The sequence below is a fragment of the Accipiter gentilis genome, chromosome 8 (assembly GCF_929443795.1).
Source record: "Accipiter gentilis chromosome 8, bAccGen1.1, whole genome shotgun sequence".
Classification (NCBI taxonomy): Eukaryota; Metazoa; Chordata; class Aves; order Accipitriformes; family Accipitridae; genus Astur; species Astur gentilis.
The window spans coordinates 32,448,090-32,460,678 of record NC_064887.1 but is presented as its reverse complement, the minus strand read 5'-3'; the positions used below and the strand labels follow the sequence as shown (position 1 = coordinate 32,460,678).

The window sequence follows — 12,589 nt, the reverse complement described above, 5'->3', positions numbered from 1 at the left end:
TTGGGTGAAGAAACTTTTCCTAATATCCAACTTAAACTTCCCGTGGCACAACTTGAGGCCATTTCCTCTTGTCCTGTTGCTTGCTACTTGGGAGAAGAGATGGACACCCATCTTGCTACAGCCTCTTTTCAGGTAGTTGTAGAGAGCAATAAGGTCTCCCCTGAGCCTCCTTTTCTCTAGGCTAAACAACCTCAGTTCCCTCAGCTGCTCCTCCTAAGACTTGTGCTCTAGACCCTTTGCCAGCTTTGTTGCTCTTCCCTAATGAAGAAGCAAGTTAAATGCAAAAATAACTACCCTTGCAAAAATCTGTGCACACCTGTAGCACTTATTTGTGTTTTTCTACTTGATACGTAGTTTGTAGTATGTTTTTGAAATGTGTCAAATGTTCATGTTCAATACTTAAAATTTGCTGCAAGGTCAAGGCAACGTATTTGGGAAAAATCTTAATTTTGGAGGCCTGCAGGCTTCTGCTTCTACTTCATCTCTTAATAACAGTCTTGCCTTTTCAGAAGTAATTGTCCCTGGTCATGAGATACATATCTATGCTTTTATGGCTCTATTATAATAATATATAATTAATATATAATTATGTGGGGAGTTAGCTGGTGGTCCAAAAATTTGGGGAAGTTTGCAGGGCTCAAGTCCTACACATTGGAGAGCCAAGGCTCTATCCTGCCAGCTTTTGTCAGAGAATTCACAAAGCAGATGTTTCATACCTCTTGAGGAGCAGCTCTGTTGTCTTTAAGTCAATGATAGAGGTGAAACATGGTTCTGAACACGAAATCCACCATCAGAGTCAGTTCCAACACCCAGCAGGAGTGTCTTATCAGTAGTTAATGACTTTTCATTTCTCATATTTGGTGCATATTCTGATGATGGCTTTGATCTCAAACTGACTGACTTATGAAACAGCTTTGCTGGTCCCCTTTCAATAAGGGATTAACCTACCAACGTGTTGCTTGCAGTGCTAAGCTGCTGCTCCATCTTCTCTTCCTGCTGTAACTGATTTTGCTGCCTGTCTTTTATATCATGTTTTTCAGATGTAGATCAAGGCCTCATGGATCGTCTTAAAGACATCAACAGCACACTAGTGAGTCAGCTCAACAGGCTGAGGAACATCCAGGGCACAGTGCGTGAGACAGAGAACCTGGCGGAGCAAGCCCGGTTGCGGGTGGAGGACACGGAGGATCTGATCAGCTTAGCTTCTGATATGCTTGAGAAGGCAAAGATGGCAGCTGACAACGTGGTGAGTGTGCTGTAAGATCCCACATGGTTAGGAGCAGAGAGGGCCTTTCCTTTCTGTGCCCTATGGTGTGTTTCTCTGCTTGTTCTCTCTCTCATATAGCAAATTTGCTATGGAAATATCTTCTCCCCTACCCCAGATCATGGGAAATAAATAAAGGAAGATCACCAGTGTCTATCATAGATTGTATCTTAGCCCCTGCTCAAAGAAACCAAAGTAAGAACCCCTAAATAAATACCAGTACTTTTGTTTTTAAGGGATAATCAGTGGTGGAAATTGCATGAGCTGAAGAAAAGAATACAGAGAAATCAGATGTAGGTTAGACACATCTCAGACATTTAGATCATGACAATAAATATTTAAAGCAAAGATGAATAAAAGATGAAAGAAGAGCTTTAAGATTTTTTCTTTCTTTTTTTTTTCCAGTCCATTACACCTCCAGAGTCAAGCAGGGATCCTAACAACATGACTCTATTGGCAGAAGAGGCCCGTAAGCTGGCTGAAAGGTAGGCTGTGGCAAGACATGCTCCTCACAGCACACATCAGGGCCCTGCTCTTCCCTACAAGGGGGAAGCAAAATTTCATTTGCTTGATACAAAACACACGCCCTTTGCTGAGTAAGAGTGTCACTGGGTGCATGCCTATGTATCATTGAGGGCAAACACTAGACATGTGAAGGAGGGACATGTACAACCATAGCAGTGCCTTTCCGCTGTTCTTGTGGGCACTGCTGGAGTGATGCCTAGGTTGCAGAGATGGTCTCAAACAGCATCTTCCATTGCAAATTTTTGGCATCTTCCATGTGCAGATCTGGGTGAAGGAAGGAAAAGTAAGAGAAAATTTGGCATTGAGGGTTGTGGTGGGTTGACCCTGGCTGGATGCCAGGTACCCACCAAAGCTGTTCTATCACTCCCCCCCTCAGCTGGACAGGGGAGAGAAAATATAACAAAGGGCTTGTGGGTCAAGATAAGGACAGGAGAGATCACTCACCAATTACAATCACGGGCAAAACAGACTCGGCTTGGGGAAAATTAACTCAATTTATTGCCAATCAACCAGAGTAGGGTAATGAGAAATAAAACCAAATCTCAGAACACCTTCCCTCCACCCTTCCCTTCTTCCTGGGCACAACTTCACTCCTGGATTCTCTACCTACCCCCCAGCAGTGCAGGGGGATCAGGAATGGGGTTTACAGTCAGTTCATCACGCGTTCTCTCTGCCGTTTCATCCTCCTCAGGGGCAGGACTCATCACACTCTTCCCCTGCTCCAGCGTGGGGTCCCTCCCATGGGAGACAGTCCTCCACGAACTTCTCCAACTTGCGTCCTTCCTATGGGCTGCAGTTCTTCACGAACTGCTCCAGCATCGGTCCCTTCCACGGTGTGCAGTCCTTCAGGAGCACACTGCTCCAGCGTGGGTCCCCCACGGGGTCACAAGTCCTGCCAGAAAACCTGCTCCGTGGGCTCCTCTCTCCACAGATCCACAGGTCCTGCCAGGAGCCTGCTCCAATGCAGGCTTCCCATGGGGTCACAGCCTCATTCGGGCACCTACCTGCTCCAGTGTGGGGTCCTCCATGGGCTGCAGGTAGATATCTGCTCTACCATGGACCTCCATGGGCTGCAGGGGGACAACCTGCCTTACCATGGTCTTTCCCATGGGCTGCAGGGGAATCTCTGCTCTGGCACCTGGAGGACCTCCTCCCCCTCCTTTACTGACCTGGGGGTCTGCAGGTTTTTTTCTCTTACATGTTCTCACTCCTCTCTCGGGCTGCGGTTTCTGTGTGCCCTGCAACTTTTTTCCTTCTTAAATATGTTATCACAGAGGCATTACCACTATCGCTGATGGGCTCGGCCTTGGCCAGCGGTGGGTCCATCTTAGAGCCAGCTGTTATTGACTCTGTCAGACATAGGGGAAGCTTCCAGCAGCTTCTTACAGAAGCCACCCCTGTAACCCCCCCGCTACCAAAACCTTGCCACACAAGCCCAATACAAGGATGGAAACCACTGGCTGACAATTCTAATGGTGTTATCTTTCTTCTATCATCTTGTCCAGACACAAAAAAGAAGCTGATGAGATTGTTCGTATAGCCAAGGCAGCAAATGACACTTCCACAGAAGCATATCAACTGCTGCTGAAGACCTTGTCTGGGGAAAACCAAACTGCAAATGACATTGATGAGCTCAACCAGAAGTGAGTCAGTAACAGAAAGAAAATTCTTATTATTTCCTGGCTTTAAATCAGTGCTTAAAACTAAGATGCCTTCTGTAGTGTTGTATGCTTTGGGTTTTATGGGAGTTGTCTTTCAATTTCTTAGCCTCTCTACTCTCTTGGTAAATTCAGATGTACAAAACCAATTATAGAGTAACTGGATCCTTGGGGTTTTTAGGTATAATCAAGCAAAGAACATTTCTCAAGACCTAGAGAAGCAGGCCAACAGGGTGCTTGCAGAGGCAGAGGAAGCTGGAAACAAAGCCCTACAGATCTACGCTAATCTCACCAGTCTGCCTACTGTGGATTCCACGAGGCTAGAGGTACGTGCAGAAAGCATCATGCTGTTGTGGTTTAACCCCAGCCAGCAGCTAAGCACCACGCAGCCAGTTGCTTGCTTCCCCCTCAAAGTGGGATGGGTGAGAGAATTGGAAGGAAAAAGGTAAAACTTGTGGGTTGAGATAAGAACAGTTTAATAGAACAGAAAGGAAGAAACTAATAATGATAATAACAGTAATAAAATGACAATAAGAGGATTGGAATATACAAAACAAGTGATGCACAATGCAATTGCTTGCCACTCACCAACTGACATCTGGTTAGTTCCTGAGCAGTGATCACCCCGCTAGCCAACTCCCCCCAGTTTATATACTGGGCATGATGTCACATGGTATGGAATATCCCTTTGGGCAGTTTGGGTCAGCTGTTCTGGCTGTGTCCCCTCCTAATTTCTTGCGCCCCTCCAGCCTTCTTGCTGGCTGGGCATGAGAAACTGAAAAATCCTTGACTTTAGACTAAACACTACTTAACACATGGATGTTTTCAGTTGTTGCTATCAACATAATTCTCATACTAAATCCAAGACATAACACTATACCAGCTACTAGAAAATCAACTCTATCCCAGCCAAACCAGGACGCATGCACAGCATTTTCTAAAGATCAATGGGGACAAGCATTATATCAGGTTGCTGACATACCTTGTATGCTCTGCTTATGTTTCTCTGCCTAAGAACAGTCTGTGGAATTTTTGTCCATCTAGGCATAATCTAGACTTGTGCATTTCAGCTTTTATGCAGGAGACTTGCATGCAGGAAACTACATAGGTAAACCGCCACCTCCCCCAATCTCTGAGGGACAAAAACCTGAGTGAAATGTTTGCCAAATATCTTGGCTTGGACAGAGGAGTACAAAAATTTCAGTTCCCTCTGAAGCCTGCAGAACTGCTCCCTCTCCTGTCATGGTTTAACCCCAGCCAGCAACTAAGCACCACACAGCTGCTCTCTCACTTCTCCCCACTCCTAGTGAGATGGGGAGGAGAATTGGGGAAAAAAAGTAAAACTCGTGGGTTGAGATAAAAACAGTTTAAACTAAACTAAAACAACAACAATAGTAATAATGAAATGTAATAATAATTGTAATGAAAAGGAATATAACAAAACCAGAGAGAAATAAAACCCAAGAAGAAAAGTGATGCACAGTGTAATTGCTCACCACCCACTGACCGATGCCAAAGCAGCCATACAGCTCCCACCCTGTCCGACTCCCCCCAGTTTATATACTGGGCATGATGTTACATGGTATGGAATACCCCTTTGGTTGGTTTGGGTCAGCTGTCCTGGCTGTGTCCCCTCCCAACTCCTTGTGCCCCTCCAGTCTTCTTGCTGTCTGGGCATGAGAAGCTGAAAAAATACTTCACTTAGTTGTTGCTAAGTAGTGTTTATACTGAAAACATCAGTGCGTTATCAACATTCTTCTCATCCTAAATCCAAAACATAACACTATACCAGCTACTAGAAAGAAAATTAACTATCCCAGCTGAAACCAGGACACCCGTACTCACTGTAGTGCAGTAGATTTTCTTGCACACAAAACTGTTTGCAACCTCTGTCTTTCATTGCACTGACCCTCATGGTATTCAGAGCTTTGAAGGCAAAGTTGCAACTGTAGTTGTAAGAGATGGGAACCCATCATAGCTTCTGTGTGTTTTACTGTTAGAAACTATACCGTGTTTTGCCACCTGTTCAGAAATTCTTTAATGTTTAGGAGTCTGCGTTTCTTTCTGATTTCCACCTGCAGAATGAAGCAAATAAGATCAAGAAGGAAGCGGAGGAGTTAGATCAGCTAATTGCCAGGAAGCTGAAAGATTATGAGGACTTGAGAGAAGACATGAAAGGAAAGGAGCTAGAAGTAAAGAACCTCTTGGAGAAAGGGAAGACGGAGCAGCAGGTCAGTTCTGTTTTGTGCAGGCTTTTGTTTCCTGGAAAAAAACATGGAAAACAAGTAACTGGCACGATATGAAAGATTTGGTCTTATTCAGTCTTAGCGCTGCTTGTTACTTACAAGAATACTGAAGAATGGTTCCTGAAAGGAGATCCAAAAAGCTGGTAAAAGCAATGGCATTGAGTTTCTATAGGACAATAGGGGATGTTTCCCCAGGTGTGGTGTCTTCACCATGTTAAGAACAGTATTCCAAAAGTACCTAAGTTCACCTGGTTTCAGAGGAAGCATTGCTGCTCAGGGATGAATGCTGTTCTGTATAGTGTTGGTGTTTCAGGCTGAGCAATGCTTTTTGATACATCTAGATGTCATCCTTCAAAAGGTAAGAATAGATACGTGTCATATCTCCTTAGACTGCAGACCAGCTCTTGGCTCGAGCAGATGCAGCGAAAGCCCTGGCTGAAGAAGCTGCTCGGAAGGGCAATGGCACACTGCAGGAGGCTAATACCATTCTCAGCAACCTGAAAGGTAAAGAAAAAGCACTTGCAGTGAATCCTTCGATTCCTGTGTGACAAGTCACTTGGCAGTAGGGTATCTTAGTTGAACAGGCCATGCTATTGCCAGTACCTGGGTGTTGGGTGGGTTATTTTGGCTTTTTTTTTCTTTAAAGAAAAAAATAAAAATGTTTTTAGTGACTAGAAATCTCTTTTTGTTAAAGTTCCTTATTTAGCATCAGAAGATGTGTGATAGGGAGACCTGAAGCATATACTCCCCCTAATGTCAAGATGGCAAAACCTGGGTAGCTTGGTCAAAGAAGCATCCCAAGGCTCTTCTGGAGCAAGTGATAAGAATCTGTTTTGCCCTTTCTTAGATTTTGATAAGCGGGTGAATGATAACAAGACAGCAGCTGAGGAGGCACTGAAAAAGATTCCTGCCATTACCCAGACCATTGCTGAAGCCAACAATAAGACACGCCAGGCAGAGCTGGCGCTTGGCAGTGCTGCTGCTGATGCCCGTGAAGCCAAGACTAAAGCAGATGATGCTGAGAAAATCGCAGGTTCTGTTCAGAAGGTGGGTCCTCTGCAGTTCTGAAGCCACCCCCCGCTGAGATATTTTTGTGTAACTGCATAAACTCTTCTTCCAGTATTTTCTGGTGAGCCCCACGTGCTTTTGGCTGTATTCGCTGCTAGAGAATGCAAAATGTGGCATGCTAGGAAATGAGTGCATTTTGATGAAAACGATTTAAGGAAGTTCTGCACTTTCACCACCTTTTTCCATCCTGTTCCCCTTGTTGGCTGTAGAGTGCTGCTGCTACCAGAGCCGAAGCTGACAAGACTTTTGCTGATGTGACGGGGCTGGCCAGAGAAGTAGATGACATGATGAAGCAACTACAGGATGCAGAAAAAGAGCTGAAGCGGAAGCAGGATGATGCTGAGCAGGATATGATGATGGCAGGCATGGTAAGTAATGCTGGCAGGTAGCAGCAGTGGCAAGAAGCTGCCTTCTCCCTGCTGTCCTGGCAATGCAAGCTTTTCTTCTGCTGTCCTCTTGCAAAGACAGCACTGGGTCCAGCCAGTGTTCAGTCTCTTACAAGTTTTAAGTGGGATTGAAAACATGAGATGAGCAAAGGAGCTTCTCTGCTGGCATTAGCACCAGTTCCCTGCTGGAATTTGAGAGCCAGTTTTCTTAATGCAACACTTTCCTTTTATTTTAACTGAAACCTGACTGTAGCCCTGTTGACTCTGTTCTGACTTTTCCTGCAAAATACTGCTCAGTTATCAGGGATCCCCGTCCTGAAATAAACAGAAATCTGATTATTTGAAGGTTGTCAGTCTTTGCCAGCACTGTGGTAAAGGTCTCAGTGCACGAGTGTTATCCTGGAGAGAAGAACCAGGGATGTGTGTGACTAACTGCTTGGGCAGACCTGGGAAGAGGAGAGGCAGCAGTTTCGTAATCCCTACAGCCTTTTTTGTGCTCTCATTATTTTATACCCTGCAGGCCTCACAAGCTGCCCAGGAGGCAGAAGACAACGCAAGAAAAGCTAAGAACTCTGTGAACAGCTTGCTTGCTGTCATTAATGACCTGCTGGATCAATTAGGTAAGACTGTCCTTAACATGCCGTGTGCCTTTGAGTGTTTCCCTGATGTGGCAGTGCTGGCAGCTGGTGTGGTGTGCTGGCTTCCCTGCCAGTGCTGTGCAAGGAATCAAATGGGTCTGTTGGCTTCTAGAAATGGGGTTTACGTGTTCACAGCAAGGCCTTTGTTGTTGTTTTTTCTTTCCTGGGGTGGCCTCAATGCTCGTTTTGGAATGTTCAGTACTGCTTTTCTGCAAGCTGAGGACTGTTTTTGAGGTACTAAAGGTGTAAACCATTTGGTTAGTCCCATTTTAAACACTGTTTCTAGTACAGAGATGGCCCAGTGGAGGTCTCGGTATAGGCTCAGCTGTGCAAACACCCAAAACCAGAGCATCAAAGGTTTTTTAGTGGACTTCACTATTTGCTTCTGGCATTTCAGGGCAACTGGAGACGGTGGACTTGAACAAACTGAATGAAATTGAGGGTACCCTGAACAGTGCCAAAGACCAGATGAAAGACAGTGACCTGGACCAGAAAGTGTCTTTCCTTGAGAGAGAAGCCAGGAAGCAAGATGATGCGATACAGGCCTACAACAGGGACATTGAAGAGATCCTGAAGGACATTAGCAACCTGGAAGACATCAAGAAGACCTTGCCGTCTGGCTGTTTTAACACCCCGTCCATTGAGAAACCCTAAGGGTGCGCTGGGGGTGGGGGGTATTCTCCCAGTGAGTGGTGGAGTGGTGGTTTGGCTATGGAGTGCCTTAACACACATCACCTTCTTCAAATCCCCAACTCTTCACTGCTCGCAGCCGCTGTTTTCTTTTCAAATCAGGATAAGTTGAAAGTGGTTTTTGGTTTTTTGATTTTTTTTTTTTAAGAGAAGCAAATTAAATATCCGTCTTTGGGCATCAAAGGGTTTTTTATATAAATTGTCTTCCTGAGCACTCCGCCTTTGCCCCTTTCTCAGACACAGTTTCCCTTTGATTAGTGCAAGGATGTGAGATGCTCTGGACTCCTTATACTGTGGTTCAGAAATAACCATGTGAGCTGTATACAGCAAGGCAAAACTAACCCTACTTTCTTCTCTTTTCCCCTCGACTGTAAAATCCTTGGTCCCAGAGCTCTCTGTCCCTATGAAGGAAGGGGATGGCTACCAAAGTATTACTGTAATGGCCAGTATAGCTGCACTCATTCAGATCCTTCTTCCCAACTTGAAACCCTGTGAAATTTTTTTTTTTTTGTTAACTAGTGGCCAATCTGACAGCGTTGGTAGCCTTTGACAAAATGGCCGAAGCCTCTTTCTGAAATGCTTTCTGTGATGATGCATTGCTCTGAGAAAAACGCAGCCTCTGAGAGGAGCTCTTTGGGATGATGGGATACTGGTGGCATGGTAGGTCTTGCCAGCCCCGTTCCTAGTCTGTGGAGAAGTTTTGGGTCCGGTCTGTAAGCAGCTACCTGCTAGATAGTCCAGGCTGGGGAATGTGGAGGCTGGGAGCTGTGTTCCCCTCTGTAGGTGTTGCTACTGAATTGCCAGAGGATCTGTTTTTTTTTTTTAGGCTGCGAATGTCTGTTTGACAGACTAGTTTGTTCAAGCAGGAGACGTCATGAAGAGGAGAGCTGCCATCCAGAGAGCTCTGACAGCTGTACTGGCCTTCATGCTGAATGTCTTTGGGTGGGGAAGGAAGGAGGCATGCAAGTGGAAATGAAAAGTTCTTTCTCCCCATCTTTTTCCTGAAGGAGGACAGTGGCATTTTTGTATCTCCTGGCATTGCTCTTGCCTGTTGCCTCTTTTTAAGCTGGGAGAAAGAGCTGGAATTTACCAGTGCCCTCTTTTCTTTTTGCCTACCGATCTCCTGGTCACCGTAAAGCCACCGCAGCACAGGGACATCAGGCCAGGCTTGGGTGGCAGGTCTGCATTTCACACCACTACCGCCACCTCGCCAGCATGCTTCTTCCCCAGGTAGTGCCTCCCAGCTGCTTACTGGTGCTGGGTGGGAGTGGTGGGGAGCCCCTCGCTTCTCCTCCAGCCCTCCTCTGAGACGGAGAGCATCCTCTGCGGCTTCCTCCTTGCCTCCAGCCTGGCTTCCCTCCCTCTCCCTTTCCTTGAGATCCAGTATATATCTATCCTTAAACACTATGCAACTTTGTACGTTTGCGTAGCGGGGAAGAAATTATTATCTGACACACACTGGTGCTATTAATTATTTCAAATTTATATTTTTTGTGTGAATGTGATTTTTTTCCGTTTTTTTATCATGATTATAGTGTGAGGAAGTCTCTCATGTGTGCATGTGTGTGTGTAAATGTACTCAGCCATATTTCCAGAGTGGCACAGCCTGGTCTCCTCTATGTGCTTTCCCTTATAGCCATCGAGGCGCGTGCACCATATATCGCTTCTCTCCGTATTATTCCCTTAGAGCTTGGTATTTCTCCTAGCTGGGCTCCTGCTTTCTTCCCTCTTCTGTACCCTCAGCACCCATATGGGCATTAGCAATAACCACTTTGCCTGTTGGGTGGATGCCTTCTAGCCCTCCTTCCAAAGCCAGCCCTGATGCACGGTGCTCACAGCATCCCGTTCTGTGTCCCTTGTTCCTGGGGATGTTGTGCCAGGAGGAGAGCAGGGACTGTGGCTTTGCAGCTGGGCTGTGAAGAGCTGTAGTGCTGTTGGGAGACCGGACCCAGTGTTGAGGTAGTCGGAGGGCTGGATTTGGGGATGTCTTGATACCACTGTGCAAGGCAGGAGGCTTGGTGCACCCTTGGGAACTGCGCTGCTGGGCAGGGGCTGTACCCAGCAAACCCCACATTGCTCTTGTACCCCTTCTCTTAGAGATTCTTACAATTTACCAGCTTGGGATTTCTCCCTGCCTGCAGACATACCTAATACACAGAGGAGAGCTTACCTGTGCTTGCCCACGCGCGTGGGACTTTGAGGTCAGTGTCTTGGCCGGCTGCTCTGGTCAGATGGCTGGCTGTAACCGTGTCACCTCTCTGCCAAGGCTGTGAGAAGAGCAGATGCGAAGATGCGTGCATGCCCTGGCTGACCTCAGGCCTAAGGTTTCCTGCTTTTTTTTTTTAAGCTGTTTTTAACAGAATTTTATTTTTAAATAAAAAAAAAAATCTTTATAAGCAATCTCTTAATCACTACTGCATTACAGCCATTATTCATTGTATAAGTCCAGTTATTTCTTTACGTAATGTGATGATGCAACAGCTGCTGGTGGAGTGCTGGGTGTCACGGGCAACAAGTGACAGTCCCTTCATGACCTTATTCCTGACTGTGGCCCCCTCAGTATGTGCCTTCACTCCAGCTTTTTGCCTTAATCTGTGGTCTTGCTGTCTGGGGCGGTGAACAAAATGCAACACTTGCAGTTTTTATGTATAAAACAGTATTTCTTATTTATAATAAAGTCTGAATATTTGTAACCCCTTATACCTTGCCATTCTTTTGAGTATTGCTTTTGGGGGGAGGGGAGGGGGAGGGCACTGGGGAGAGCTGTTGATGGGCATGTGTCTCAGTTGTAAGATTCACCTCTTGCTTAATTAATCAGATGACCTGGATTGTGGTGGGAAAAAGGGAAAAGTAATTTGGAAATTTGTGTGGTGGGCTGCAGATGGCTGTAGTGATTTATGATTTCTCCCTGTGTCCACTGCTCCATTGCTGTGGCTACAATGAATTTTATGCTGCTGACTTTCCAGGCCTTAAAAAATAAGATTATGTTGTTGGTTCTGATGCTATTAGAGCTGTACTGTCCTGGAAACCCTGGGGGAATTGGGGGGGGGGGGGGGGGGGAGGGGGAGGGGGCAGTGTTTCTTTACAATGTAAAGGTAGAATCCTTTCTGCTTTCAGCTGAACATGGAAAAGGATGGGGCTCCTAGGAAGAAAAGCAAAAACCCTCAATAAAGAAGCTGAAATTTCTCTACTGGGAACTCCCATATGTCTGGGTACTCTGGTGTTCTATGGGTCCTGTCTGCCAGAGCCCTGGATAAATCTTATTCCTGAACTAAGCAAGTTTTTAATGTCAGGACAGATAACTGATAACAGACTGGGCAGTTCTGCAATCACACCCATCTTACAGCTGCAGACTGGATTTCTTTTATTTTTCTCAGCAGCGGAAAACGCACATCTCATTAACTTGCATCAGAGCTAATCCCTTCTCAGTTGGTAAGTTCATTATTTTTTTTATTTCAGTTTGTCTAGCTTCAGCTTTTTGTTCTTCAACCATAACTGCCACTAATGCATTTGTTTTCTAAAATTTTTTTTTTTTGGCCAACATTGCTGTTGAGCAAATCCCAGCCGGTAAAATCTGTCTGATGTTTTCAGCTGGGCTGTAGGTAGCAGTTGGGGAGCGGGGAATCGCGTGGTGGGATGGTGTTGACTTTGCATGGGCTGTAGCTTGATGTGGAGCCTCCTACCATTTTTGAGCTAAAATTTTCAGCTTGGGAAGCAAGTCTGTGCCCTTCACTTTATCTTCAGGTCACACAGCATCAGTGCTTGTCCTGTGAAGCCCGAGTAAAATACCAAATTAAGGTGAAGCTATATAATAAAAACAGGAGTTTTTTGAGGGCAACCTGTGCTATCTGCTGCAGGGAAGAGCACGCTCAAGGGAGCGTAAGGACTCCTTCCAGGTCACCAAAGTGTTACACTGATGTTTTGAAGTCCAGGTAGAAACACCCTCCTCAGATGTTCTCTGCTCAGCATGGGCTGAGCTTGGAAGAGGAGAGACCTTGCTGAGGAGTGACCAAGCCATGCTCTGGTGGCTTTTTTTTCCCTCCTCTAATTCCCTGTGGTTTTTCTGACTGTCCAAGTTCAAGCTCCGTCATCTCCCGTGCGCTCTCTGAAGACG

At 45.8% G+C, this 12,589-nt stretch overlaps 1 protein-coding gene across 1 annotated transcript in view; it reads left to right on the top strand.

The window, feature by feature from the left end:
* LAMC1 (laminin subunit gamma 1) overlaps nucleotides 1-11,166 on the top strand; it is a 70,319-nt gene extending 59,153 nt beyond the window's left edge. Inside the window, exons 19-28 of the mRNA XM_049807966.1 lie at nucleotides 1,041-1,246; nucleotides 1,670-1,749; nucleotides 3,295-3,432; nucleotides 3,629-3,773; nucleotides 5,529-5,678; nucleotides 6,083-6,197; nucleotides 6,541-6,740; nucleotides 6,971-7,129; nucleotides 7,668-7,767; nucleotides 8,183-11,166. Of these exons, the coding sequence (XP_049663923.1) occupies nucleotides 1,041-1,246; nucleotides 1,670-1,749; nucleotides 3,295-3,432; nucleotides 3,629-3,773; nucleotides 5,529-5,678; nucleotides 6,083-6,197; nucleotides 6,541-6,740; nucleotides 6,971-7,129; nucleotides 7,668-7,767; nucleotides 8,183-8,439 (1,550 nt within the window). The 3' untranslated portion in view covers nucleotides 8,440-11,166. The remainder of the gene's footprint in view (nucleotides 1-1,040; nucleotides 1,247-1,669; nucleotides 1,750-3,294; nucleotides 3,433-3,628; nucleotides 3,774-5,528; nucleotides 5,679-6,082; nucleotides 6,198-6,540; nucleotides 6,741-6,970; nucleotides 7,130-7,667; nucleotides 7,768-8,182) is intronic.
* The last annotated feature ends 1,423 nt before the right edge of the window (nucleotides 11,167-12,589 follow it).